Source organism: Cebidichthys violaceus, unplaced genomic scaffold, assembly GCF_023349555.1.
Source record: "Cebidichthys violaceus isolate CVI_PGR_0920_01 unplaced genomic scaffold, fCebVio1.0.p SCAF_28, whole genome shotgun sequence".
In the NCBI taxonomy this organism is placed as follows: Eukaryota; Metazoa; Chordata; class Actinopteri; order Perciformes; family Stichaeidae; genus Cebidichthys; species Cebidichthys violaceus.
The window spans coordinates 1,865,745-1,893,502 of record NW_027176461.1 but is presented as its reverse complement, the minus strand read 5'-3'; the positions used below and the strand labels follow the sequence as shown (position 1 = coordinate 1,893,502).

At 40.3% G+C, this 27,758-nt stretch overlaps 4 protein-coding genes across 10 annotated transcripts in view; all 4 read right to left on the bottom strand.

The window, feature by feature from the left end:
• Window positions 1-1,395, bottom strand: part of pacs2 (phosphofurin acidic cluster sorting protein 2) — a 58,103-nt gene extending 56,708 nt beyond the window's left edge. For all 5 annotated transcript variants that reach the window (XM_068721884.1, XM_068721887.1, XM_068721886.1 and 2 more), the window contains exon 1: window positions 1,024-1,395. In XM_068721884.1, the coding sequence (XP_068577985.1) occupies window positions 1,024-1,142 (119 nt within the window). In that variant the 5' untranslated portion in view covers window positions 1,143-1,395. The remainder of the gene's footprint in view (window positions 1-1,023) is intronic.
• Window positions 1,396-3,800: 2,405 nt separating this feature from the next.
• On the bottom strand, window positions 3,801-9,655 carry srsf5a (serine and arginine rich splicing factor 5a). 3 transcript variants are annotated; one of them, XM_068721890.1, is made up of 9 exons: window positions 9,509-9,655; window positions 8,612-8,668; window positions 8,287-8,421; window positions 8,128-8,198; window positions 7,745-7,900; window positions 7,059-7,128; window positions 5,587-5,660; window positions 5,403-5,507; window positions 3,801-5,028 (listed from the first exon to the last, which is right to left on the bottom strand). In XM_068721890.1, exons 2-9 carry the CDS (start codon window positions 8,618-8,620, stop codon window positions 4,695-4,697), a joined length of 954 nt encoding a protein of 317 aa, XP_068577991.1. In that variant the 5' UTR covers window positions 8,621-8,668; window positions 9,509-9,655; the 3' UTR covers window positions 3,801-4,694. The 3 variants fall into 3 exon arrangements, with proteins under 3 accessions (XP_068577991.1, XP_068577990.1, XP_068577992.1); XM_068721889.1 differs by having other exon boundaries at window positions 7,059-7,138; window positions 7,746-7,900; window positions 9,509-9,654; XM_068721891.1 differs by lacking the exon at window positions 8,612-8,668 and having other exon boundaries at window positions 7,059-7,138; window positions 7,746-7,900; window positions 9,509-9,654.
• A 2,064-nt stretch (window positions 9,656-11,719) lies between these two features.
• Window positions 11,720-19,720, bottom strand: LOC137880511 (deubiquitinase DESI2). Its single transcript, XM_068721917.1, has 5 exons — window positions 18,650-19,720; window positions 15,062-15,134; window positions 13,631-13,724; window positions 13,401-13,542; window positions 11,720-12,676 (listed from the first exon to the last, which is right to left on the bottom strand). Exons 1-5 carry the CDS (start codon window positions 18,686-18,688, stop codon window positions 12,437-12,439), a joined length of 588 nt encoding a protein of 195 aa, XP_068578018.1. The 5' UTR covers window positions 18,689-19,720; the 3' UTR covers window positions 11,720-12,436.
• Window positions 19,721-20,686: 966 nt separating this feature from the next.
• On the bottom strand, window positions 20,687-27,633 carry synj2bp (synaptojanin 2 binding protein). Its single transcript, XM_068721704.1, has 4 exons — window positions 27,330-27,633; window positions 25,139-25,275; window positions 24,159-24,254; window positions 20,687-22,715 (listed from the first exon to the last, which is right to left on the bottom strand). The coding sequence occupies exons 1-4, from the start codon at window positions 27,391-27,393 to the stop codon at window positions 22,575-22,577; spliced, it is 438 nt and encodes a 145-aa protein (XP_068577805.1). The 5' UTR covers window positions 27,394-27,633; the 3' UTR covers window positions 20,687-22,574.
• Window positions 27,634-27,758: the final 125 nt, after the last annotated feature.

Genomic DNA, 27,758 nt, shown 5'->3' with positions numbered 1-27,758 from the left:
TGTCAATTAAGGATATTGTGAACCAATCAAGATGCATTATACATTTATTTATGAAATAATTTGTCATTTGAGGTCATTCCAACTTTTGATATGAACGTTGCAATTCAGAAAAGTGCAAAGGGAGCTTATATATATATATATATATATATATATATATATATATATATATATATATATATATATATATATATATATATATATATATATTTCAGCTTCTCAAATGTGAAGATTTGCTGCTTTTCTCTGTTTTTCTGTTTAATAAATAAATATCTTTAGATGTTGGCATGTTGTTGTGACAAAACAAGTATTTTGAAGACTTAAAAATGTATGGATGAATCGATAATAAAATAAGTTTAGTTGCAGCCCCATCATGTAAATCACAACACCTGCTGAGCTCACATGTTAACAAATGCACCTCCATGACACTGATGAAGGAAGGCCATGTGACACAGTCTCAAAAGCTACCAAGTGGACCTAAAGTTTTGGGATCTTTTGTCAAAATGATACCACATACATCTCATAATACAAAATCAGCAGTAGATTCAGAATTTGGCAGCGTCAACAGGGCCTCTGAGACTCTGGGTCACAGGAGACAAACGGTCTCCATGGTGCAGCCTGCTGGCACAATGATCTGGCATAAAGCTGGTTATCTATCTGAACAGTTGAGCGGATGATGAAGAGCAAAACACACATCTGCAGAGGAAACACCATTATAGTGTGATTTAACGCTGCACTGCTGGAGGATTTGTCCGCGAGTTGTTTGTGTTGGTGGCCCGCCCGCAGACACACTTTAAACACATTCCTATTCAATTGAAATGAAAACAATGCAGATGTCTGGACGATCCCGCTGCAGGGGCCTCCCTCCCTGCACGGGCACCCACTTGGCACGATGATATCACACAGCTAGCTGCTGGTGCAGCTGTAACGCGAGCGTGCTGATAAATGACAGCCTGCATGGCGCATTGGAGACACTGTAAAGTTTAAAAGGACAGCGTGTGGTGCCGCGCGTGCAAGCCGCCTTACCTGGGGATGCAGTTCGGGGAGGATCCGTCTATCTCCCATGTGGCAAACAGGTTCATGGGCACCGGTCTGTTGAGAGCTCCGCTCCCGGGGAAACTCAACCGGCCACTTCTCTCCGCCATGGTTCGGGCTGCGGCTGCGGCTACTGGGACTGTCCGACACCGAGCTGGGGGGTGGGGGGGTGGGGGGGTGCTGTAAACAGCAGACCGGTGCGGGGGTCTTCTGTGCGCGCGCGTTTGTGTGTGTCCGTTAAATAGAGCCGTGACACGCTCACGTTAGTGCGATGTGAACGGCGGAGAACGAGCTCATTTCTCCGTCCTTGTTTACTGGGCCGGGCAGGTCGGTGTGGTCCTCGTCTACCGCGGAGGAACTGCAGTGGAGCAGCGCAGGAGTGAACGGACCGACCGCTGAGCTTGTTGTGCCAACCACGCTGCTCCGGGGGTATGAGGGGTGATTAGTGCCACACAGCGAGGGGCGGAGGAGAGGCAGGACAAGCTAGCATAGACGAAATACAAATCTTAGTTAAATTTAAAGTAGCTTTGTTTACAGTGGTTTTATAATCTTCATGTGACTAGTAATGTAATTCCCTTACAATTCCCTTTGATTTATTAGTAGTATTAGCCTCCTGCTATTTGCTTGCTACTTTTAGACTGTGGTAGGAGAAGTAGCCTATTCAGATCTTTTACTTAGGCAAAAATAGTAAAACCACGGTGTAGAAATACTCTGTCCTGCATTTAGAACTTTACAAGTAAAAGTACAAATGTATAAGCATTGAAATGTACTAAAAATACAAAAGCCAAAAGTAAATTATGCAGGAATGGCCCATTTTATAGTATATGCAGCTGGTAAAGGTGGGGCTCATTGCAATACTTTATCAGAATCAGCTTTATTGGTGCATACAAGGAATTTGACATTGCTCTCAATGTACATACACAGAAATTACAAATAAAACAATGCAGCCTACTGCCTGGTGGCTTAATAATAAATTGATCATATTTGTTATTAATAATCTGACTCTAGCTGTAGTGGATTTAAAAACTACAATATTGTCCTCAAAAATGTATTGGAGTAGGAGTGTTAAGTAGCATAAAATGAAAATATTCAACTTGGTAGAAAAATCAGTTCAAATGTGTCAGAAAAGCATCCCGTTATAAAGAGATGTTCTTGTTATTATAATGAACTGAGCAGATTTCTTTCTTAAAGCGGCACTAATGTCCTAGCTATGACACTGCTCTCAGTCTTCTTCAGCTGGCCCTTGCTCGGGCATCAACCACCCCTCATACTTCCCCCCCAGGAAAAACGTCATTGACGGTCTCTCCAAACTGCATTTTTGCCCATTTCTTTGGCAGGTGCAGCGGGTGCAGGTCTGGGCGGATCCATGGGCACGAGCTGTGTCGCCAGATCGATTCCCCAAATGTATTACTGCACAGTACTCAGACACACAGGTGCACTGCTGCAAAATCACCCTCATTTAATTGTCACTGTGCTGCTTTAAAACACGTTCAATCCTCTCCTTATTGTGCAATTTGGTGTACATTTTAATACTATACTGTTCCCACACCAGACAACAATTTTTCAAATTATGAATGGTTAAATTAATATTTATTACAATAATGAATACTGATAACTAAATATTTATTGTGCACACACAGCATTGTATTCTGGGGTTTGACGACATGCAGGTACTGCCACCGTGTGGTGATCCGTGTAGTTGAAGTTGAGGCCCTGAAGAACACAATTTCACATAATTAAACCTGTCGTGTTTGGCAACATGTTTAACTCTTGCTTTTGGGAGGAGGAACCTTTCACCATCAAGGTCTCCAGGCAATGCATGACATGGACTTGGTCACTTTAAGGATTAATATGAGCTGATAAACTGTTATATTAATCCATGGATAGCTTGCCTGTAAGTATCTTGCTTTACCAATAGCCACTCCTCTCTTACGTATACTACCTGTAGTAGTCCTGCATTGAAAATGTCTCTCAAGTAAAAGTATAAGTACAATCGAGAAAAACTACTTAAAAGTATTAAAAGTAAAAGGTACTTAATGCAGAAAATGTGACTTACACGATCAAAATATAGTCCAATCGACTGATTGTTTCAGCTCTACTTGTATGCATTAAGTTTCATTTATAACAAAGCAACATATTTCATAAACTCTTAGTATGTTTTGTTTGCAAAAATCTATTAAAGGCTGTCATATAAAAGTAGTGAAGTATAAAGTAGACAAGTATTTACAAACACTACGTGAGTCAATGTACTTGTCATAACAGTGCAGTTAAGTAAAAATAAACTCCTAAAAAATTAGTTTCCAAAAATGATAAAGTGCTCCACGAGGTACATCGGCACCAAGCTCTCACCTTCATTTTATGAATCATCCACCAGTTCAGAATATTAAACTGAACTATTAATTCACTGTGCATTATATCCTGCATTGCCATTTGTATTCCATTCAACCACTAGTTTAGTTTTGATGCAAAGTTGATATATATCCAACTGAAGTTTAAATGTGTACTGCATTTCATTTGTATTAGCTCTTTCAATCATTTTGGAATCAACTTCTTTGTCAATATCCATTGATTAATTATTCTATAAACAATTTTTAACTTATGAAAGGAATGAAATAAGTATGAAAAATCAAGTAAAACATAATCTTAGATTATGATATCCAACATGTTTTTACACTGATATATTAGAATTATTTGAGCAGGCTGACAGAAATTTGGTGTTCATTTGTGATAACTAAAAAAAAAAAAAAAAAAAAAAAATCAACACTGGCTCACAGATTTAACACTTTGTGAAAACTTTATTCGGTTGAACTGTAAAGACTTTAATATGAGAGTCACTCGAACCACATTCACAAAACATTAAAAAAAAAAAAAAAAAAACCACTGTTCTTTCCGAACATTACTAAAAAAATTAAATGACAATATGCAGTGAGAGTTTTATTAGTATCAAATTAATAAAGTTAGAGACATTTCTTCCTGCTGTGTTCAGACCGAGGCCGCAGTTAAAGTTAATAAAAAGCAAAGACGATGAATCACAACACGAGGTCCTGACACAGCAGAACTGAACAAAATTAACGCCAGATTCCAACATCATTACTCAAGAAAGCTGAAATAAACCACAAACTGAGATGCTTCCATTATTCTGTTCACAAAGCAGGGCAGTGAATGCAACACGTGTAGATCATCAGAAGCAGAATCACAGTTTCACGGCAATGCCAGACGCTAGCGTTGCAAACAAAAACACATACCTATCGACACTTTAGGGAACTAAGACCATTCCCACCTAACCAGTAACTGCTTTGAAGACCCGCAGAGCACAGGGGAGCGGATGGAATCAGAACATGGCAGACAGCTAGGACAGTATCATCACTGATCAAACAGTCACAGACCAAAATATAAAGGGGATTTTGTGAGGGGGGCAAAAAAATGAAGTAATAGGAACACAAACATATTTTCCTGTGGAAGCTCATCCAAACTAAAAAAAAAAAGAAAAGAAATCAAAGCCAATGAGGGCACATCAATGACTGAAGATAGCATTTCAAAAGAAGCCATGTAAATGGAGATTTCCTCCCCGTTATTAAAAGGAAACAATAAATCACATGCCACCATACAGACCTGTGGTGAGCAACTATCAGTCTATTTTACGGCCGACGGGTACACCGGCCTCAGTGCTTGCTGTCTGCAGAGGCGGAGCGGGAGCGTGAACGGGAGCGGGAGCGTGAACGAGAGCGAGAGCGGGAACGGGACTGCTTGTTCTGAGCAGGAACCGGTGAACGGGGGGAGCGAGACCTGGAGCGGGACTTAGACCGGGACTTGGAGCGAGACTTGGAGCGAGACTTGGACCTGGAGGGGGACCTGCCTGACGCCCTGCCCCCTCCGGACGTCTTCTTCTCTGGGGTGCGACTCACAGACCTGGAGCGGCTCCTGGAGCGGTTGCGGCTCCTGGAGCGACTCTTTGAGCGTGAGTAGCTGCGGGAGCGGGAGCGGCTTTTGCTGTGGCTGTTGGAAAAGAGAAGTCATTTTAAAATGTATCCTGTGGATGTGTGTTTGGAGTCTGGAATTGACAGATCTCTACAACTGTTCCAAACTGTTCTGGTTGGTGCGTTTGATTACTGGTGGGAAATTCAATCAGTACACAATAAGTGATTATAGAATTTAAGATGAAGGGCAAACAAAAACTGGGAAAAAGATTTTTTTTTTTAAATAATCCCAAAAATATTGATCTATTCCTGTACCAGCCCATCAAGATGTTGACACGTGAGGAATTGCCTCACTTACTAATTTTTGGTTTCAACACGATGGTACGAGAGTGCAAAAAAAAAGAAGAAAAAAAATATGTAGCACACATGAGTCTTCAAGAAAAACCAACTCACCTCCTGCTGTCCTCAAAGATCTTAAGCTTGCGTCCATTCAGCTCTGAGCCATCGAGCTTGGAGATGGCATTCTTCAGGTCACTGCGGGATGCAAACTCAACCACTCTGTACAACAGAAACAATCGTTAGGCACAAACCCCGAGGACAACAACCATTTAAAAAGTTTAATAGAAAAGCAACTCACCCTTCATTTTTGTTGGGCCTGTGTGCGTCCACAAAGGTAACTTCACCTGCTTTTCTCATCAGGTCTTTCAGGTCCTGTTTCAAAGCATAATGTCAGATTAGTGACAAAGAACCAAACATGAGATGCCGGTGAAAGCCTTTTCAGACCTGGAGGGAGAGAAATGAGCAGGCAGCAAGAAACCAGCACACACTGAAACTTGGGTTATCTAATGCTGACTTTTGTCACTGTGATAAGCTCAAATTTCAGTGGAGGGCATGTAAACAAAAGAGCCACTGTGTTTTGTGTGGACAAGTGTTGCCTTTACTCAAACTGTTTTAAAGCCCCATTAATTGGCTCCATGAAGTTACATCAGCAAACAAAGTCTACTCCATAGTGGAACACCTGACAGGTTACAACAGTTAGGATGTTTATGTATTAAGTTTGAAACTTGATGCATTTTTTGCATACAATACTGGATTTTGTGTCTGAGTATGTGAGATGAACCTGTGCATTACTTGGTGGTCGGATGATAATTGTACTCTGGGTAATTTGTTCATCTTTAAGTGTTTACATAGTAAAACTGCCTCCTTCCCATTTGAGACTGTAACTCTACACCCCTTTACCACCCGACCCTGAACAAACCCAATCACATGAGTTTTATGCTACTTACCGCTCCATACCCAGGAAGATATTATCATAGAGCCACTTGTCCAAATAGCAAATGGGAACCAATGCAGTGTTAAGCCCTTGAGAAACGACCTCGGCCTTGACCAGCATCCGGCCTCCACAAGTAAGGAACCACCAGAGAGCAAGTAGGGGGAGGGGTGTGCGCCCGATTCAACACCGCCCCCAGCTCCATCAGCAACAGAAAAAGACCCAAACGGGAGAGTGTAGGGACCGTGGATTTGAGGGGGGTTACAGCAGTCGGGGGTGCCAGCCCACAGAACCTCCAGACTGTGGCTACGGACCTCCTAAGGCTACCGTATCCTGCGCTAGACCACTTTCACCCGCTACGGGGCCCAGCCAAGACTTTAGACCGGCGGCAACTGCGTGTAAGGAGAGGCACCAAATGGACACTATTCAGAAAAACAACCAGGAGAGGGCGCTACACACTTCTGACACCTCCATGGAGGGTGTGCATTCACCTCTGATATAAAGGAAACCCTATCAGAGCAGCTGTTAAAAAAAACTGTTTAATGTTTTTGGTCAGAATGCGTATCAGCAGCACTTAGGTGCCTTTGTCTGAAGAAAAAAAAAATTTATTTGGAGGGAAAACAAACAAACTAAAACACTGGGGGCTTTCTATTGTAATTGGCCGTTTACCTAATGAGGTTTTTTTTTTTTAAAGTAATCTGACTAGAGAAAAATTGACCTGGCCTGATCAAATGAATGCTGCTCCAATAAAAAAAACATGTCCTTATAAAGGTGATATCTACATTTCTTTTTATCTTGCGTTATTATAAGATAAATAAGAAAGTTTAGTTATCGCTTACCTGCCAGCTGATTCGTGAAGAGAGGTTCTCCACAATGAGTCTGTGATCTGTCCGCACAGGGGGGCCATACCTGTCCAGTCAACGCAAACCAAAAAAAAAGGCTTTAATACAACATTTTCAGTTCAGATAGGGGACCAATATATCCTCACAGAAAAACTTGTTTTGCTTCATGTACGCTTTGTCTAAGGAGCTGTGTCGCTATTTTAATTTGATTAAGAGGCGAAATAACAGGTTCACACTTAACACCTGATCTGTGTTAAACCTGTTCAAAAGACTTGGATCACACTTCACCAGGCTTTATTTGACTTTGGCACAACCAGATGAAATGAAAGAAGATATACGCCCTCACTTTACAATCAAGTATGAGGACTATTCAGAAACAAAGTAGAACTGAATGATGTTCATTTAATATGGTGAGGAAAGATGGTCGTTTAAGATATCCAATTGTTGATACTTGTAGTTTACTTAGTTGGCTAATACAAGCATGCTACTTAAATTTGGCTGGATGGAAGTTTCCTCAACTGTACATGTGACCATATTTAGAGACTAAAATATTCACTAGGGAACAACAATGGGATAAGAAACATGTAATACCAGTTTTACTGTAATGGGACAAAAACTATTTTCCTGTTTGAAAAAACTTAAGTAGAAGCTTTAACTAACTAGTAAAGGTTTCAGGAAGTTACCTGGATCCACTGCTGCGAGATGGACGATAGCCACCGCCGCCACTGCTGCTGCCGCCTCCGCCACCACCGCCGCCACCTCCGCCACCGAAACGTCCTCCCATTCCTCCAGGGCCGCCACCTCTTCCTCTTCTGGAGCGAGCGTGCTCAATAGTGACCCTGTTGGATAATACAGTTGGATTAATAACAAACTAATTGTTTCTAATACGTCTATGAAGCAAGTCCATGATAGATATGAAGCTACGGTGTTTACAATTGTGGGTGGGCTGGCTTAGAATTAATAATTAAAAATATCATTGAGTAAATATTTGGTGAATGCGGCAATAGTCAACCCTACAATATTGTGGTAATATCACCATCAGGGTATTTGGTAAAAACCTTTTTACCTTTCACTGCACAACTCTTTGCCATTCAACTCGTACACGGCATCATCTGCATCTCTGTGGTCATCAAATTCCTGATAAGAGATATAATCAACAGTGATTCTCTAAACACAAAAAACAGGATTGGAACTCTTATTTTGTGGTCACTGGTCAGTCACTCACCACAAAGCCAAATCCATTCTTCAAGTTGATTTCTCGAATCCGTCCGTATCCCTTGAAAAACTTCTCCACGTCCCTCTCCCTGGCGTGTGGGCTCAGGCGGCCGATGAAGACACGACAACCACTCATTGTATCCTGCTGAGATGGGAAAACACAAGACATGTTAATCATTAAACCAGGACAAGAGGAAAATTGCACAATGCTTGCAGCTCGGTATGTTGACTTCATTAACCAAAGGTTAATTATAGACATTTAACAGTACATGTTCCAAGCTTAATCAGTATTTACTGATTAGAATACAGACAAGACTTTTGAAGTTGAGCATTACATTTTGCATCTAGAAGGATATAGTCACCAACACTCGCTGAACTGTGGTTCCTCAGACCTTTTAAAAAAAAAAAAGAAATAAACCACGGTCGTGTCACATTAACCCAGGTCTGGAATGGAAACGACTCAGGTGAAACTGAGCCCACTTGATCAAAGACACGTGATAAGGCAGCTCTGGGCGAACCAGTTTCACAGTAATTAGTTATTTACTTTCAGACACGGTTGTTTTTCATCAAATTACCCGAAATGTACCGTACAAATCTTTTAAACATCAATTGTCCAGCCTATGTTATGTGCTAACAAAAACTATTCTTACACAAAAGGTTATAATATTAAAGTTAGACTATGTCAGAGAGGCATTAATTCAACACATTTAACGTTATTTATACTAAAACGTCCTGTAATTTGAGGTGAAATGTGTTACAAAACGTTAACTTAGTTTATAACGTGCTGTTTTTAAAATACATCTAACGTTAGCCAAGTAGCTTAGTCATCTAAGTAGAAATAATCAATTGGGCCTAGCTAAAGCGTGCTAGTCCTTCACTACGAGGACACACCGTGATACCGTAGCTAAGCTAACAGTTAAATGCTTTAATTACATCAATGCGTCGTTGAAAAAAATTAAATGTGGGAAGTGAAAATGCCCAAAAAATAATTTAGCGGTGCAATAATAGGACAAAGGCTATCTTTAGTTGGCTTAAAAATAATGTCGCTTCTTGCTAATGGTTGTTAGCTGCCTCGAGGTCGATTACTGTTAGCGTAGGCGAGCTAGCTACCGTTAGGATAGCTACAAAGACATCATTCGCTGTTCAGAAAATACACCACAGTTAGCTATTTAAAAAAAAAACAACCCTACAATTAATGCAATTATTTAACACCAAGTACATCACAATCTCACCTTTCTCACTCAACGCGTCTCCGGTTTCGATGTTAACGTCGATGGTAAAGCTGCAACTATGTGTCGTGTGGTCTCAGCCCTGTTTGACTAAATCAAAATGGCGAGTGGGTCCAATGCCAGACCAGCGGACCGGAAATGCTGCGGCTTCTTCTTCTTCTTCTTCTTCTTCTTCTTTTGCTTTTTATGACGGTTGGCAAACAGCTTTCGGGTGCATTACCGCCACCCACTAACCTGGAGTGTGGACTAAGGATAACCTCTCTCATACGACAACCAAACGAAAAAAAGCCACTATGTATATAGTGTACATATACAATGTCATTAGCTGATATTTGCTGATATATTGGCCCAGTTGATATATTTGTCTAGTTCTATTTTGAGGTCTGGAATCTAGAAATAGTTTATCAACAAACTAAAATGTCTGTTCTTTTGGCATAGCAAGTGAAAGATAAGTTGAATACCTGGTAAATCAAAGAACTTAAAAGAAATCATATAATCACAGTTTACATTCTCAAATTGCCCAAACATAGGCTACAACAGAAGAACCCAAACATTTCTTTGTTATTCTGTCTCTTTATTCTAGTACTATATTATCATTCTTGAAATTGTCCTGGGTTAGGAAAAGGGAAATACAGGGTTACGGTTGATACATAAGGAAAACATTCCTGTCTGGTCTGCTTTTTAGAAAGTGTAAAAAGACTTCTGAGCATGGATAACTGATCCCTGCACAGCTCCTGTCGACTCAAAATGTACTGAAAAGGTCTGAACACAATACGTTTGGTGAAAAGTAAGACTACATCAAAAATAAATAAATAGGAATATAGCTTATTTAAGAACATGAAGAAGAAGTCCAATTTGCACTTCCAATCCCATTTTAACAAGGTCAGCAGGAATGAGATGACTGCCACTGTTACGAGTCATGTGATTTCCTTCCTGAGAAAGGGTAGCTGTCCAAGAAAACACTACAGCAGGAGGGATGGGACAAGACTAAAATCACATGTGGCCTGGTTCACTGAGCTTTTGCATTTCAAAAAAAGCAAGCAACATGAATTTAAATGAGTAGAACTTCCAGGAGCTGACATTTGTCATCATCAATATCAATATCAGGGGTCTTTGTGTGTGTGTGTGTGTGTGTGTGTGTGGGGGGGGGGGGGGGGGGGGGGGGGGGGGGGCTTTGCTTAATACAAATAACTTCATGACATCATATTTTCCCTTTATGAGTATCTGCTCTTTTCCCTGCAACAAACCTCAGAAGTATGAGCAACTTCTTGAAAGGTTTGTTTACTACAATTAAAAAGCATTGTATCTGTAAACACATCATAGTTCAGTTCACAGTTGAAATAAATCAAACATAAAGTGGTCATAGTTTGAAATTTTGGGAAATACACTTACTTTCTTGCTGTGTTAGATAATAAGTTTGATACCATTATAATGCCTGTTGGATAAATATGAAGCTTCATCTAGCATTCAGTTAGCTTAGCCTAGCATAAAGACTGGAAACAGCTAGCCTGGCAAAAAAACAAAACGTACATCTGTCGAATTGTCGTTTTTAAACTTTTTTTTTTTTTTGGGGGGGGGGGGGGGTAAACAAATAAGATATAGTGTGTTCAGTGGGGAGCTTTCAGTCTGCTGGTGGGTGGATTTTGCTATCTTTGGACAATGCCAGGCTCGCTGTTTCCCCCTACTTCAAGTCTTTATGCTAAGCTAAGCTAACCAGCTTCTGGCTGCTAAATCATTTTTACAATCTACACATGAAAATGGTATTTATTTTCTCATCTAACTCTCGGCAAGAAAGCGAATAACTATATTTCCTGAAATGTATAACATATTTCTTTAAGGACTTCTGTAACTTAAAGGAGAATACTGATTTTCTTCTTTTCTTTTCCATGGCTGCTTAATCTTCATTGGTTTAATGGTGAAAAAGGCGATAAGACCAGTATCACAGAGGAACATTCTCTGGGCGTAAATATACATTTCCTTGCCTTGAAGTATCGCACTGTTATAATATAAAGACTATTTGGATATAAAAGCGTAGACAAAAATTGTACTGGATCACAAAGTCAATAATTGTCAGTGTAGCAGCTTGAGTTTCTTTGTGTTTGTGTCTCTGAGATGTTCACAGATAGTGATTGGGATGCCCGAGCGAGGCTGTATAAACAGCAACTATTTAAACTGAACAGTATTTGCCCTTGATTGTTTACAACTGTCTATCAATGGGTTACACTGGCAGCTCACTGCCGGTTTATTGATCCAAACAAGCCCCAGGTTGTACCATTCGTTTTACAAAAGGAAAAGGAGAAGAAATACTTGATGATATGATCAGAAGTGTGGCGTCTCAGTTTAGTTGGACGTTTTGTCCCAGTCTTTCAACATGCAACATTTTTACGAGTTCAGACTGAACTCGAGGAACAATCAAATCCTCTTTAAACCCTCTAAAATGGCCATAGTTAACTACTTAGGTTCCACACAATGAAAGGCCACATAGAGGTTATTGAACAAGAACTTGTTGAAATTGAGCTAATAAGCAGTTTTCTGGTAATGCCACTATCAGTAGCCTCAGGTGTCTATATCGTTATTCTACAAAAGCAGCTCTGAAGGCAGGGAACAAGGCTGACAAAGGTTTAAAAGTCCATGGAAAAGACCAATAATAATGTACTACAAACTTCAGATCTACAAGTGGTTGTGGTGGAGTCTGAGCCACGCTTCAGAGCTCAAGTCAAAGTTTGTCATCCTGTCGTCTGCAGGACAGACAGGGTCTCTGCAGGTCTGATGTCTCTGGCAGGAGCTCTTTTCACAAAGAGGGGACTTCTTCTTTTCTCAGAGGACAAACAGTATGAGGTCAGCTGGTTGTTCAAGCCTTCTAATGCCACGGTCACGAGCAGAGGTGACATGGGGGGGAGGGTGTCCAGAGCTCAGCGTATGTCGAGCAGTTCACACCCTCGTGTGGCGACAGCCGCGGGAGGAGCCGGTGGCGGCAGCTCCGGACGGGGACGAAGGGTCCTCGTCGCTCGACTCGTTATGCTCCTCTTTGTGGAGGCCGAGGCTGATGTGGCTCTGCAGGGCGGCCGGCGTTAACCACTCCTTGGGTAGGCAGCTCTGCAGGAAGGGGATGCAGGAACTGAAGTACGCCAGTCTGTTGACCCAGCGAGGGATTTCACGTCCACACAGCAACTGAAAAAAAGTCGGAATACGTTGCTGTGAAACATCTTGTCTTTGTTGTATTTCCATAAAAGTGCGAGACATAAAAAAATAAATAAAAAGAATTTGACTAGAAGTAAACAGCAAAATAAACCAGAAGATGTGATGATTTTATGGACACTGTTATATGTACAGAGAATGGATACATTGTTTTCTTCATAATAAAGGGCCATTCCTGCAATTTGGTATTGCACTTCAATGACGTTGAGACTCTACAGTTGGTCAAGCCCCTAAAACTCTTGATCCTACATTTCCCATAACTCTGAAGGGCCATTCTTTCGTTTCAGGCAAAATGTTTACAATGTTCATCAATTAGTCTAGGATGTTAGAATGCTAACATTTAAGTGCAGCTGAGGCTGATGGGAATGTAACTAGTTTTGCAGGTATTTAGTTGTAAAGCAAAGCATTGGACAAATTGAAAATAAACTGATTATGGAGCAAGAGAAAGAGTTAAGCTGACATAACGCTGATGACATCAACAGTTATTTTTACATACTTCAGAAAGCTCCTTCATACGTGAAATTGGTGGAAAGCCACTTTAAGTTTATGTACAACCTTTCATGTAATAGCATATCTATGTCTAACTTATGTATAGCTATATCCGAACTGTTCTGTATCTTATGGTTTCTGTACAATAAGTACATGTAGGAACAAAACAAAAAAAAACACATGGCAGGAGAAACAGTATCAGGCTGACCTCAGATAGCGAGGAGGAGAAGTGGTTGCAGTTTTTGTGCATTAGATGGTAGGCGTTGCCTTTGAACTCTTTACCCAGCTCCTCCATGATTTTATCAATGTCCTCCTCTGTGAAGTCGGTGGTGCCCAAAGCGATGGACTCCCTGTTTGAAAGCAGAAACAGACCAATCAGCACACATTAACATTAACAACCTCTCAGAGCACTATATGCTAAAATTAAGCACTACTCACTTGAATTTGAATGTCTCTCCCAGTTCAGCGGCGTTCCCCGGAGTGATCTCAAAGATGCCACTGAAAGGGTACGGATGACCCCCGTATGCAAATTCTGTGTGGACAAAGACGCAAAATACAAATTAACTCCTAGAAACCGAAGCACCAAACAACTGTAATTACACAGAAACGAGCAATTAATCACTGACACACTGTGTTTAAATCATTAGGCCGGGCCAATTACAGCCCTCTCTGCTCTGTATTTACAGCAGTATAACAGAAAACAGTGATGCACTCTGTGGCCGCAGCATATTGAATAGAGTACCTCACATTGTTAGCTATGTATATACTGAATTCAATTTGAAATTATACATTTTGACAACAAACATATGGGAAATCAACAAATAGACAAGGCTGACATAAACACAGTCATTTTATCAATAATATATTAAAGTATATATTCTACTAAGATGTATTAAGATATTACTGTTGGAAAGTAAATGTCCTTAAGTACAAACTTGAGGTAAATTTACTTTATGTCTTCTCCATTACAATTTAGAGGGAAATGTTTACTCAAAAACACGTATCTGGTTTTGTATGTAAGAGGTTCATTTGCAAGCTAACAAGTAAATAAAGCTGTCAAAAACACGTTGTGGAGTAAAAAAGTACAATATTTGCCATTGGACTGTAGCGGGTGAAATGATAAAATAGCAAAACACTTTACTTTTAATTACAGCACTTGAGTAAATGTATTTAGTTACATCCCATCACTGTCGATGAGTTATGAAGTTACAGCAAACTCATGTATAAATCCCTTCAAAACTCCCCTGGGGAAACGCAAATATGCTTGATACTAAAGTCTTTTGATAAAATCCGCATTTAAAACATAAATCTTACTAAAAAACCTGTGCCACCTCTGTCCTTGTTGCTTTTAGCTCTCAAAACATCTGGAGTCATCTTTTACCCGACAGTGATCGAATATTAAAGTCAATATGATTAAATCCACGCAGTCACCAAAAATACGCTGCAAGCACATAATCACGTGCTAAAATTACACAATCAGAAGTGATTTCTGACCTAGTAAGGAATGTATTTTACTATCATCATATTTCACAGAGACAATATTTCTGGTTGCAAGGGCATAATAGAATTCCCAGAGATCTAGTTTCACGCTCTTTTTTCACACCACACACGCACGCACACACACACACACACACACACACACACACACACACACACACACACACAGTGAGCCAATGCTGACTCAACCCAGAAAAATGAGGTAATGTTATTAGGAACACAATTCCATATTTAAAGCCAGACTTCATCTGCGTCTGTGAGGGCCGCCTTGTACAAACCTCACAATCAGGTCCGAGTGCGGCCCGCTGTGCCACTGTGACGAGCTGTGATGGGATTTCACAGACATAAAGGAAACAAAAGAAAAGGTCTTACCTCTGCCATATATCTCAATGCCTGAGTGGAAGACTCCAATACCCAGATTGGAAGTGTATTCATTTATCCAGTACTGCAGAGAAAGAGAGGGAGAAGAAGAGAGAGTTAAGAAGAGGGCTTCATTTAGGGTCAATGTCAAGAGGTAGTTGTGTTGTATCAGGAATTAAACAATAAAAAATACTTGATTGCTAATTAAATTATATATTACAGGAAAGATGTTGATAACTGTGACTTTTAAGATGCCTCTGAAGAAAAAGAAGTTCCCCGTTACATATGGCCAGAATTTAATACTTTAATACAAATTAGGCCGTGCAATTGGGGCATTACAATGATTTAACCACACTTTTCCAATTTAGTTTAAAGAACTTGGCTTTCCGGTTAAAGGGATAGTTTGACATTTTGGGAAATACACTTATTTTGGTTATGTATGTGCAAATGACAGACAAAGATGCCAAATAAATGTAATGAATCTAACAATCCTTTGTGATGCGTTGTTTGGAACTCATTGTTTTTCATTTCACCAGAACAACGAGGCTTTCCTGCTGAAATAAATGTCAAATAAATACAAACTTTTGATAACCTGCATTTCCAAGCAAATATTCAATCATTTGTTTCCTCTATCAGTTTACTCCTTCTCAGGATTGTAACAGCGGTGGCGTCCCAGCATGCACTGGGCAGAAAAACAAGGGAAACACCCAGGACTGATCCATTGAACGGGCAGAAAAACAATCAATCGTCTCTGATCTGTTCGACCTGCAGATGGCTGGAGAAAAATTCCCCCATGAGTAATCTATGAGCCACCATGTCGCCCTTCACTGCACACAATCGACACATTATTTATGGCAGGACCACAGCTCTTCAAACCCCCAACGCCCACTGACACTAGACATCCCTGAGGAAACGCGCTAAGAGCTCTGCACACTGCCCCAGCTGTCCCATATTAATAATGGAGCACATTTCCGGGCTCAGAGCGATACAATAAAAGCACATCCACCTCTTTACTTTGTGTCAACGGAGTCTTATTCCTTCAGTGACTTCTACCCGATTTAGCTCTCTAGAGGTTGCTTATTTTTTCACACCATGGAAAACTAATCTTAGCTTCCTGGAGGGAAACAAAGCACAAGGACAAATCCTTCCAGAGAAGTGAAACGAGATTGTGACGAGCTGACTATCAAATGATATGGCTTCACTGACGCCTCAGTACATAAACAAGAGAGTCCTGGCAACACCAGTGGAGCAGTCACAAACGTTGCCGATACAAATCACACTTCTCTGATGATGCGCCTCATCTCTCTTGTTGCATGCCAACACATTGCTGCAACGATCCACGCAGTCTCCCCCTACAACATCCTGCCTATATGCGCATGCAGCATCCACCACTACACGCACTACATCAGTCACATTGACTTCACATTGAAGACGATCGATTCATCATCGTCCCTTCTGCTCGCGTGATTCACTCTCAGGCGGAAACTTGCCGCCTTCTTCGTGTTTGATTCTCGGGTAAAAGTATTTAAGGCTGGCTCTGACTGGCACCGGCCTCACGATCACTTTCTCCCTCTTCAACAGACCCTCTGCATGACCTGCTAAGTCCCGGCACAGCAAAGCCACACTGGAATTAAGTGTTTGAGCAGCTGTCACTCATGGCCCCCGCTGAGGTCCACATCTGTGAGAACACTTAAAGACACCAAAGAACGCCCCTTGGCTTTGTGTCCGAGTGCGTGATGAAACATTTATGTGTGTGAGTATTCTTAAAAATCACATCTTTTGGCGGTATGCAGCATGATATCATGTCGTTATTTAGCATTTATACAATCTCTTAAAATATGGAGCAAGCTGACTCACGTCTGGGAAGCTAACAGATGAGCACTTGACTTCAGGTGATTATTCTTTTAACACTACCTTAACCCCCATCCCCATTTAGCATGTATAAGCAGCATAGATAGTGTAGTTGTAAGCACCTATATGAACATTTTCAGTGTTTATTTGTCAACAACTATAACTCTTCTCCTGAAGCGTCTGTGTAGCCGGTGTGTGACAGGAAGTGTTTGGTAATATAACAAGAGTTGTGCTCATATAAACTGGGGGAGATGGGGTTTGTTAAAGGCTGCTAAACACATTAATACTGAATAAACAACTATATTAAACAGGTTTTTCAAAAAACTACCATCCTTATCCAAACACATGAAACAAGCCAAACAGCATATTGTTGGGAAAGGCTCTGTTCCAGGGCTGTATTTACAGTTATTATAAATGTAAATGGAATTTTGAATGAGTTATCTTACTTCTAAAACAGAGCCAAGAAGTTCTGACTTCACTTCAGCTTTCTATTTTTTTTTCTAAAGCCTTTAAATGTATTTACACTCATTGGTTTCCTCTCTATATAGTAGTTTTCATTGTCAGTGGAGGGGTCCGCCATGCCCACACACGATTCAAATCACACATCAAGTACTTCTTGTACATGAAGTACCAGCTCAGCATGTCTTTTGTACACAGTTTTGGACCCACTTGTAGATGATTAGTACATATATTAGTACATAACAGCTTAATACACATTTTAAAGTAGTAGTGTGTCATCATATATCATTAAATATGATTACAGCTATGTTATATCATTCATTATATATTACAGACAGAAGTTGTAATACATTAATAAACACTTCTGTATATCTGCTTGCAACTACATTATAGTGTGTCCATGTATTGAATTTCTATGTACTGCTTAATTAAAAATTCTAAAAATGGGGATTTGAAGTAAAGTGTTACCAGTATGGATGCACTCAACAATATCACCACTGTTTTGGTGTAACTGGAGTATTTCTGTGGATTTACAGCAACATGTTGCATAATATTCAAACAGGAGGCTGTTCAGCAGTACAGACTGAAAAGACCAGGCACATGTCTGAATAAAGACCCTTGTCCTTTACTGGTGTGTGTGGGTTCATGTGAGTGTGTGTACACATGTGTGTTTTTGTACGAGTGTGCATCATGTGAGCCGTGGGCACAGGGACAGAGGTCAGAGGGTTGAGGGAAGCTCTTGTTTCAAAGGAATTACAGAAGTTTCTTCTCTACTTTCTAATGTTTTTATGTTTTAAGTTTCACTTGACGTTCTTACTTACTCAGATAAGAACATTAACACTGGACAGCTATACGTACCACCCAGGCTTTTCTCCAATCTTTGAAGATGGGTGTGACTGTGCTCACCAAGGTCCATTAAAAATTCTCTTAATTTAACACTCTTTAGACGTCCAGGGAGTAAAATTAAAGAAGCATTTGTTAGCATTGGGAAATAATTCACGCACAACTGTGGATTTACACAAACAGTCTTATGCTGCAGCCAAAACACTACCTGTTTTTCATGTCCTATATTTGAGTCAAACTGGACTCTTTCCAACATTAAAATAGCTGTGAAGTGCACTTGTGAAACAGGTGTGTAGTGGGCCTGCTATTTCTAGTGGTGTGTCCACTTCCTCTGCTGGTGTCAGATTACAAACTGCAACAAACACAAACACACACACACACACACACACACACACACACACACACAACTGAGTAAAAAGTAAGAAAGTGGTTGAGATGGATTCTTACCATATCATACACGTTAAGGATGACAGGTTCATTGGCCATGGTTTAAACCTGAGCTGGAAAGGCAAACGTCCCTCACCCTCTCCACGTTTCACGGTTGTCCGGACCTCCACACCCCTCTGAAGTCACAGGGCCACACGGTGGACAACAGCAGCAGCAGCAGCGGACGGGCGTCTGTCTGCTGGAGGGGTGGTGGAGGAAGCTGCTCAGGGGAAACTACTGCATGGAGGCTGGGGAAAAAAGCGAGAAAAAGCCCAGGAAAATGTCCCGAAAGAAGACAGGACAAGTGAAGCTTATAGTCCCAGAGCCACTATGGCATGTGAGGTTGGGAAAGCATGAAACTCAGATCCCTGCAGGGCAAAGCGAGGTGCAGCAGTGGACGCGGCCCAAAAATGCCCGTTGTAAAGGGGCAATCGATGCTGTTTGAGAAATATAAAAAGCAACCACAACAGCTCAAAATGTCACTTTAAAAAAACGCGTTAGAGGTGATAAACATGATCTACAACGGACATAAAGGGGCCTATAACAAGTGTTGGAGTCTGAAGCAGGCGCCCCTCCTGTCATCAACGGGCCGAAAAAGGCGACAGCTAGGGCGGACCGATGTCGACGATGGAGGCGGAGAGCGGACACACATTTTTTTTTTTTTACCCGGAGGATGTCGGAGCAGCTGCGGGAGAGGACTCCTGAGCCATGGCGGTTTAATTACGGCTGATGTGGAAGTGGGAGTCAAGTTCACCAGCAGCAGCATCTCCTACTGCCCGTCCGCATCCAGCCTCCTCTTCTTCTTCAAACATCATCTTCATGACTCCTCTAGCGACACGGAACCGTTTACCAGAACCAGCTCTGATGGAGGTGTGATATTCATCCGTGTCGTGTCGGTTGTTCTCCGGCTCTGGCTCTCCCTCTCTCCCTCCTGATGGGACTGAAGCTTTTAGATTACATCATATCTGCCTCCGAGGCAACATCCTCCAACCGGCTGATGGGAGACGGAGCTGCTGCTGGTGGGTGTGCAGGAACACATATTGTTACAAAGACACTGGACTATTTCTATCAACCAGGGCCATGCTGAAACCGACCGTTAGACAAGCTACTACACATGAAACGACGTCATTTAAAAAAATCTGTTATAGCGTCAAATATGTTTGTTTTGTTTGTCAAAGTGTATTTTTTGTGACTGACTAATACGCAAATTGGGTAAGTAAAAAGGTAAATAAATATATGAAACCTATATCTAATGCAACAACAGGTTTTTAGGTTTATTTTGTGATGTCAAATTAACAAAAAAATAAACAAATCTACACCACCAATTATTTTTAGTCGTTCAGTTATTTATCATCAATTTACTTGTTTTTTTCCACCATGAAATGATGATACTGATAAGCAGTATTATTTATGCATATGGTAATATGTGTACAATATATAAATATATTGTACACAGGAAAAGAGTTTTTGTCGCAATTATGTCTACATTTATTTTGAAGGTAAAGTGACAACATCCGGTTTAATGCTATCGTTTGCTAGCTTTACAGATTAAGCTTTAGCCGGATCTCCCATCAGTGGAAATTCTTTTTTCGTAAAAATAAATTATGAGATTATTAAATGAATGTCATGTCAAGAGAATATTTGTAATTATTGTCAAAAATATAAGATATACTTTTATCTCATGTTGACATATACTTCAAGATTTTGACTATTTTCATAATTAAAACCTCATATTTTTAAGTAGTAAATCTAAAATTTGACTTTGTATTTTTGATTTAATAGTTTATAATCTACACTTTCTCTAGTACATCTCATTTTGACATAAAAATCAATCATACAAATTGTAAAATCTGACTTATAATTTGGGCTATTTCATAATTTCAATTAATTCTCATTATTTTTACCTTTTAATAATCTCTTGACTTCATATCTCTGAGTATTTGTATTTTTAACATTTCCTAAATTGTCATCTATTTGACCATGGAGTGGTATTTACAGATTCATATGAAATATTCCGCATTCCCTCCAACTAAATAGAAATAAAAAGCCTAAAGCAGGTTAATTGAAATTAGTTTTAATACAGTAGGTTCTTGGATGTAAAACACACAATATTTTACATAATTTATTAGGGCCTCTGATCTGCGTTGTCTGGCGTCCTGCACATATTCACAATCCCATTCAGCAGAGTGACACGAAATGTATTTACAGACAACAAGAGCCACATAGTCAGAGAGGATCACGTGATAGACAGACTGACCAATGTGGACAAATACACCCGGCACACACAATTCACTTATTCATCGGTTCTACGGAAGTTAGGAGTTCGATGATTGTGGCTAGTGCAAAAAAAAACATTGTTGACAGCAACTCATTTCTTTAAAGAAAACTTTCCTTTACATTGAACTGGCTGAAATGGATTTTCAGTATAAAGCTGTTGATCCTTCACACAAATTAACTAAATTATGACATACTCCAATTCTCATCAATCCTTTAGCAGAAGGTGTGATGTGACTATTGGCACTGACCTCAATGCAAAATTACAAAGAACGTCTAAAATGACTGTGACACACAACAAAAACTTCTTCAGCGGTGACCGAGTGTTAAGAAAAATAGCTGCTCACCACACGACATTTATCTCAGGAATGATTTGTTTTTAAGATATAGATTTAATGGTTCACCCTGAGTGACCGTGTGACTCTTAACAATAAACCCTTCAAAGTGAAACGACTTGGTGATACTTTAAACAAGCGTATTTTGCTTTAACGGATAAATCGGATGTTTTTCTTGCCGTCAGCGAATCCCATTTAAAAAGACCCAAACCAACAAAGTCACAAGTATCGTACGATATATTAAAAACACATCACTGAGCCACACTGTTGCACTGGGTGACATGTTTCTTCATTACAACTAACACTGAAGTTTATTTTGACTCACAAATACGCACTAAAGCACCAGACATGCATTAATCCACAGCTGTAAATAGTCCCCAACAAATGCACTATTTCCTTCTGTTTGAGTAACGCATGCGAAAAACTACAGTGCCCAGGTGTTTTAGGAGCCCACAGAGCCATTTTTCAAAATTAAACTACATATCTGTGATGTGTTTTTTAAAGTTCATGTGATGAACTAATGGGTTTGTGGCAACAAACAGGCAGAGGAAGTCGTAAAGTATTGAGAAACGGAGTAACTCACTGTTGGTTTGGGGCTTTATAAATGACATTTGTTGACAATAAGAGAATACAGATTATTGCCAGCAACATCCTTTAATTTAATGTATTAATGTATTGGGTTGATTTTAATTTTGATCATCATAAAGAGCAACAAGAACCAAGCACCGCTGTTACTTGGAACGACGGTGAAAAAAGGCACTCCGAAAGTCAAGTTCAAGACAATTTATCACGTTAACTACAAGCAACTTTGCCACTCCTCCCATGATTCTGTGCAACGGGGCGCAAAATAAAAATCAAACCCGGACGCATTCATTTTTAAAAACACGAGCAAACTGAAAGTACAGTGGGTTCCTCAGACAGATCTACAGAGGCCTGCGAGTGACTGAACACAACACTGTCTTTCAGTTTGCTAATGGACCCTGAAGCTTGAGCCAGTCTGACTGGACCCGAGGACTTAATAGTATTCTGCGCCGTTAGTTTCTGCCCGGGCTCAGCCCGGCAGCAGGAATATACAACTTTCTGCTCCACTCGACGCCCACAAAGGTATCCATTAAAGGTAACCTCTGTGGTAAGAGAGCATCCTTTTGCATAGGAAGGGTGTCAAGAAGCTACCATTAACCACATTATACACATGAACATGGAGAAACTCATCAGTGACACCTACACCTAGTAATACAAAAATAATAATAATAGCACTACTGTTTAGAGTTTCATCCCCCTTTTCTTTTCTTTGGCCTTTAGCAAAGTTTTTGATCTTAAAACAGACGTTGGCTTCGTTAAAAGTGCTTCCGCATGTGCCGCATGTAAATAAATGCACAGACAGCTGCAACTCCAGCTAAAGCCACCAGTATTTCCAGAGAAGACACCGAAGATTTGGACTCGGGTTGTGAGCCTGTAGGTCCGCTCCCGTGATTAGGCTGCAAGACACAGATATGAAAACAAGAATAAACATTAAAGCTACACGGGAGGTGATATTTATGTAGAAATAACACCGGTTATCTGTTTACATCACAAATGCAGACAGAGGGACGTCACCCACAATGTCTGTTTATATTACATTCTGGGGTTGGACACATTTCACTTTCACTAAATCTTCTAAGAAGTGATGAATCAAATTAAAAGCTGATGTAATGACCGTTCACTGCATAAAAGCAAATTTCATAACTTGTTGCAATAACATGGTCACTATTTATTAGCATAGTGTAAAGGCTGAAGTATGAAGTATCATCCGACCCCTTCTTCATTCATACAGAGAGGTGAGACAATAATTACTCAACTTGTTTTCCATACTTTTGGAAAGACTTTCCTCAAAGTTCTACATAGTGTTGTACCTGGTTGTACATGATTGTACATGATTGTACATGATTGTACATGGTTGTACATGGTTGTACATGGTTGTACATGGTTGTACACGCAAAGAGTCACAGAAGTAAATGTGTAAAGAGTGAAAACGAGAGCATGAGAGAGATGGTTTTTGGAATAAGCTGTTGGCTGCAGCCTCACTTCTGCCACTGAGAACGGGACGATTTACCAACTCTCTCCTGAGAAAACTGAACCACTGTCATGACAAATCCATCTACTGTAAAAACAAATGCCGTGCTTTAGAAAACGGACAGCTAGAATGAAAGAATACGACTTTTAATGGCTAAAACTGCTGGTAAGGCTTTAGGAGTCAAATACAAGTCTCCCAAGGAACAACAGCCCATCAACTACATCACTTGTTCTTTCTCAGTCTTAGTGATACTATAGTCTACATGGTAGAATACATATTTGCTTTCAGGGTGTGGCAGCTGTAAACAAATATCAGGTGTGAAGTGGATTTATTCAGTGGAGAAGCTACGTAGGACGTAGAGGAGGAACTACAGTGGACCTCCAATCCTTAGCAGGACATGGCTCACTGACATTACATCATTCATCTCAAGGCTTCTCCTTGTGGATCGCACCATCTCCACTGAAGTCATTAAAACATGTTTTTAACACTCAGGGAAAAAGAACAGAAGCACTATTTGAGTCCACAAAAGACCCGTTATTAAGTGCAGCCATTGTTTAGGCCACTGTTTCTGAGAATTGAAGAAAACATTTGGTTATTAATGCTTTTATGCTGAATTTATCCTCAGCTTTACTCGTTGGGACTTGTGTACGTCAGGGCGAGAGATAAAGCTAGATAAGACATCTTGCATGTTCTTGCGCTGCTTTTATGTTTTGGTGAGCTAAACACAATTTTCCATTGTGGTGGACAATAAGGCAACAAACTAAAAAAAAATCTCCAACTGCTTATAAAATAAATACAAAAGCACAAAAAAAAAAAATCAACCACTCAAACATTTGAAAACAAGGAGGAGGTCATTTTAACGCTTCACCTTCTTCTGAACACGGAGCTCCACGTCCTCCCCCGCTGTCCTGAACAGATCCACTGTAGCTCGGTGCATCAGATCCTCAAGCTTCACGCCGTTGATCTACACAGAAAAATAATAACATTGTTGATGTGCTTTTCCATTCACTTTCACTCTAAATCAAATGACTTTGACTTTCTATATAGAAAATGTCAGACAATAGGCAAAATGTCTGAAGTCATGACATCTAAGTGTTTGTTTTGTCCGACGAGAACTCAAAATAGTTGCTGGTGTCAGTACATTTACTCAAGTACAAAAGTACAATGTTGAGGTACTTGTACTTTCCTGAGGTATTTCTATTTATTTTATACTTCTATTTTTACTTTAGATACTAGCTCGCTTAGCTTTAGTTACTTTGCATATTTTGATTATTAATACAAAATAAAGTGCACTAATAGTTAATGTATTACTATACATAGATTAAGCTACCCAGCGGTATAAAAAGACATTAAACTTAGCCCCACCCTTACTAGCTGCAACATTAAAGTTTTCACACCTTTGTAAATCAAATCCTGCACAATAACCTCACCAGAGGCTACAGAGACGACACACCAGTGTCTAAAGGCTCTTTATGGTCTGGAACCAGTCTGCAGTACGAATTCTTTGTCATTTTGTAATCCTTCACAGCCTCTTTGATCCTCTGCTCATGGTTTTGAAAACTATAAACTATCACACAAATATCAGCATTTTTAAGTGGTAATATAAAATGTATGCACTCAGCATTGCCTTTCACTAATTGTCACTCATGCTTTGTTTTATTGTTATCTTTTAAATGTTTTATTCACATCTTTCACAGATCCTGTTCTCACCTTACCTTGCTGCCTCTAAAGTTACTACACCCCCGTATGTAAGGTGCTATTAAATAAATATGTATTATTATAAGTATTATTATAACAGATACCCTCCTCTACATCCTTCACTCTGGATAAGAAGTCAACATTTATTACCGCCAGGATCTTGTCCCCCTCTTGGAGTCTTCCGTCCAATGCTGCAGCTCCATCTTCTTTAATTTTGCTCACGTATATGCCGTTGTCGTTCACCACATACTGCTGGTCCACGCCCCCAACTATATTAAACCCCAAACCTAAAAAAAACAACAACAGTGTAGTATGAGACAGATGTATTTGAGTAATATCCAATAGATACAAATCCAATTATTAAAGAAATGGTTAGTTAGTATCCAGCTCTGTGAACACTAGAATGTAACTGCACCGTACTGTCCTCACTCTGTCCATGTTGAACATCCCTCTGTCTGTCTGTCTGTCTGTCTGTCTGTCTGTCTGTCTTGAAATTGCCGGTCGACCCTCGTCTACCTGCATGTCTTTTATTGTTGTTTAGCTGTGTCTGACTGATTTATATATTTCACATACTCTGCATGCTTTTATGATTCGTGCCGCTGACATGGATGTTTTTTAGTGTCTAACAATGGAGCATGTTATTGTCTTTAGTCCATGTTTCTATTCAACATAAACATAGCACAAAAAGTAAGGATATTTGTGTTTGGTGGATTATTTCTTTGATGTAACAATGCTTCTTGGCAATAAATCTTATACCGTTGGAAAGCCTACTTATTTCCCTTTTAAATGGTGCCACATGTGTAAGGAATATGCATTTGTGGGATGAGCAGCAGAGCTGAGTATGTGGGTTGCACCCATGAAAAATTTGCCAAATCTTCTCTGCCAATGCCAAACAGCTTATTCTGCTGTTGCTATTGACTCTTGTTTTGAGCTTCTGGTACCCCATGTCATCATTGGGCACAATCTCAATGCAGAGAGATATCAAGATGAGATTCTGCAAACAGTGGCAATCCCATATCTCCACAGTCTGGGACCGAACTCCATCCTCCAAGATGACAACGCTCGCCCCCACAGAGCGGGGTTTATCAGAGACTACCTCCAGAAGTTGGGAATGGAGAGGATGGAATGGCCAGCCAGCAGTCCTGACCTCAACCCCATTGAACACTGGTGGGATCAGCTTGGGCGTGCTGTTCATGCCAGAGTGACCAACACAACCCCGTTGGCTGACTTTCGACAAATGCTTTTTGAAGAATGGGATGCCATCCCACAATAAGTGTGTAACCAGCATGAGGAGGAGGTGCCAGGCTGTTGTGGCAGTGTATGGTTCTTCCACACGTAACTGAGGCTCCTGTTTGTTAAATGAATAAATTGTTAAATTGCCAATATGTCTTGTTTCTTCAGACTTCAATCATCCAATCCACCAAACAAGAGTCAATGTTAAAATAAGCTGTTTGGCATTGGCAGAGAAGATTTGGCATATTTTTTATAGGCACAACCCACATACTCAGCTCTGCTGCTCATCCCACAAATGTATGTTCCTTACAAATGTGGCACCATTTAAAAAGGGAAATAAACAGGCTTTCCAACGGTATACGATTTATTGCCAAGAAGCATTGTTACAACAAAGAAATAATCTACCAAACAAAAACTTCATTACTTTTTGTGCTATGTTTATTATCCCTAATTTGATTTGCTTTGAGTGTGTTGAATGTGAGAGCCTCTGTATTGCATGTCTTAGTACTTGACAATGTAGTATAAGAGTCTCCTGAATGATGATACTACTTATATTAATATTCTCACTTCTTGCATTGCTTGTGCACACATTGTAAAGGGTCGATATTGTATAACATTGAAAATGTAATCTTATATTGTGTCTTTAGGTTTACTTTGTAACATCTGCCTCTTGGGACTACAGATGAAAAATAAGCTCTTGGCTAATGTTTGTATTAATGTGTACTGTCCCTTATCAGATAAACCAATAACAACACCTGGACAGAAGTTGCTGATTCAATCACAACATTTATCTCAATGGAGCAAAGTACACAGTGAATCATCCCAACACTGTACGGGTGATTATAAAGTTCACACAATGTTACATAACAAGTGTAAAGTACACATTACTCTCTCACAATAAGCGAAATAAACTTTTCCTAACACTGTCCAGCTCCGTTTGGCTTCAGTGGAGACTGTCTGTTAGAATCTGACAGGCCGAGGAGTAACGTTAGCCGTTAATTAGCCGTTAGCTTCAGGATACACACTAGCTTGACGTAGCTAACCTAGCTTAGCATCGTTATACCGCTACGTGCTAACTATGCGTCAAGTCAAGCAGTCCTCCTCTCACCTGAAGAGCCTCGCTTCAGTTTGATGTCCACCACGTCGGGCGAGGAGTGCAGCAAACCATTCATGTTGTCACGATGATTATAAAATAGGTCTTCGGGGAAGAACGGACAAACTATTTATCTGAAGGTTGAACTCATTGAGGACTTTCGATTTGCTTCCTCTGGTGCGGTGTCGCTGGTCTGTGGTCGTGCTGCCCCCTGGAGGCCTGAGGCGGAACTGCAGGGTCGACCTTTGGCTCACAAGGCAAGGAGGCGAATCAGAAACGCAAAAGGATAAATAGAAATTCAGAAGATTCAGGTGGCATTTAATGATGCTTTTAGAATCTTTGCTCAAGCTTCCAAGATGGACAAGTGCTAGTAATATTTGTTGTGACTCGTAATGTTCCCACCTTCTATGCTGTGTTGAGGAATTGTATAGATACAATTCCTCA

What these genes read in the sequence shown, in the direction of transcription:
- srsf5a (XM_068721889.1), bottom strand. An exon ending in CTTCACGAATCAGCTGGCAG is followed by an intron (nt 5,661 to 7,058) that starts GTAAGCGATAAC and finishes GCTTTGAAACAG; the next exon opens with GACCTGAAAGACCTGATGAG. An exon ending in AGGCCCAACAAAAATGAAGG is followed by an intron (nt 5,508 to 5,586) that starts GTGAGTTGCTTT and finishes TCTGTTGTACAG; the next exon opens with AGTGGTTGAGTTTGCATCCC.
- LOC137880511 (XM_068721917.1), bottom strand. Translation starts at nt 18,688, where the DNA reads ATGGCCAATGAACCTGTCATCCTTAACGTGTATGATATG. An exon ending in CATTGAGATATATGGCAGAG is followed by an intron (nt 13,725 to 15,061) that starts GTAAGACCTTTT and finishes TTGTCCACACAG; the next exon opens with AATTTGCATACGGGGGTCAT. An exon ending in TCTCCTCCTCGCTATCTGAG is followed by an intron (nt 12,677 to 13,400) that starts GTCAGCCTGATA and finishes ACTTTTTTTCAG; the next exon opens with TTGCTGTGTGGACGTGAAAT.
- synj2bp (XM_068721704.1), bottom strand. Translation starts at nt 27,393, where the DNA reads ATGAATGGTTTGCTGCACTCCTCGCCCGACGTGGTGGACATCAAACTG. An exon ending in ACTGAAGCGAGGCTCTTCAG is followed by an intron (nt 25,276 to 27,329) that starts GTGAGAGGAGGA and finishes TGTTTTTTTTAG; the next exon opens with GTTTGGGGTTTAATATAGTT. An exon ending in AGGGGGACAAGATCCTGGCG is followed by an intron (nt 24,255 to 25,138) that starts GTAATAAATGTT and finishes TTTTCTGTGTAG; the next exon opens with ATCAACGGCGTGAAGCTTGA.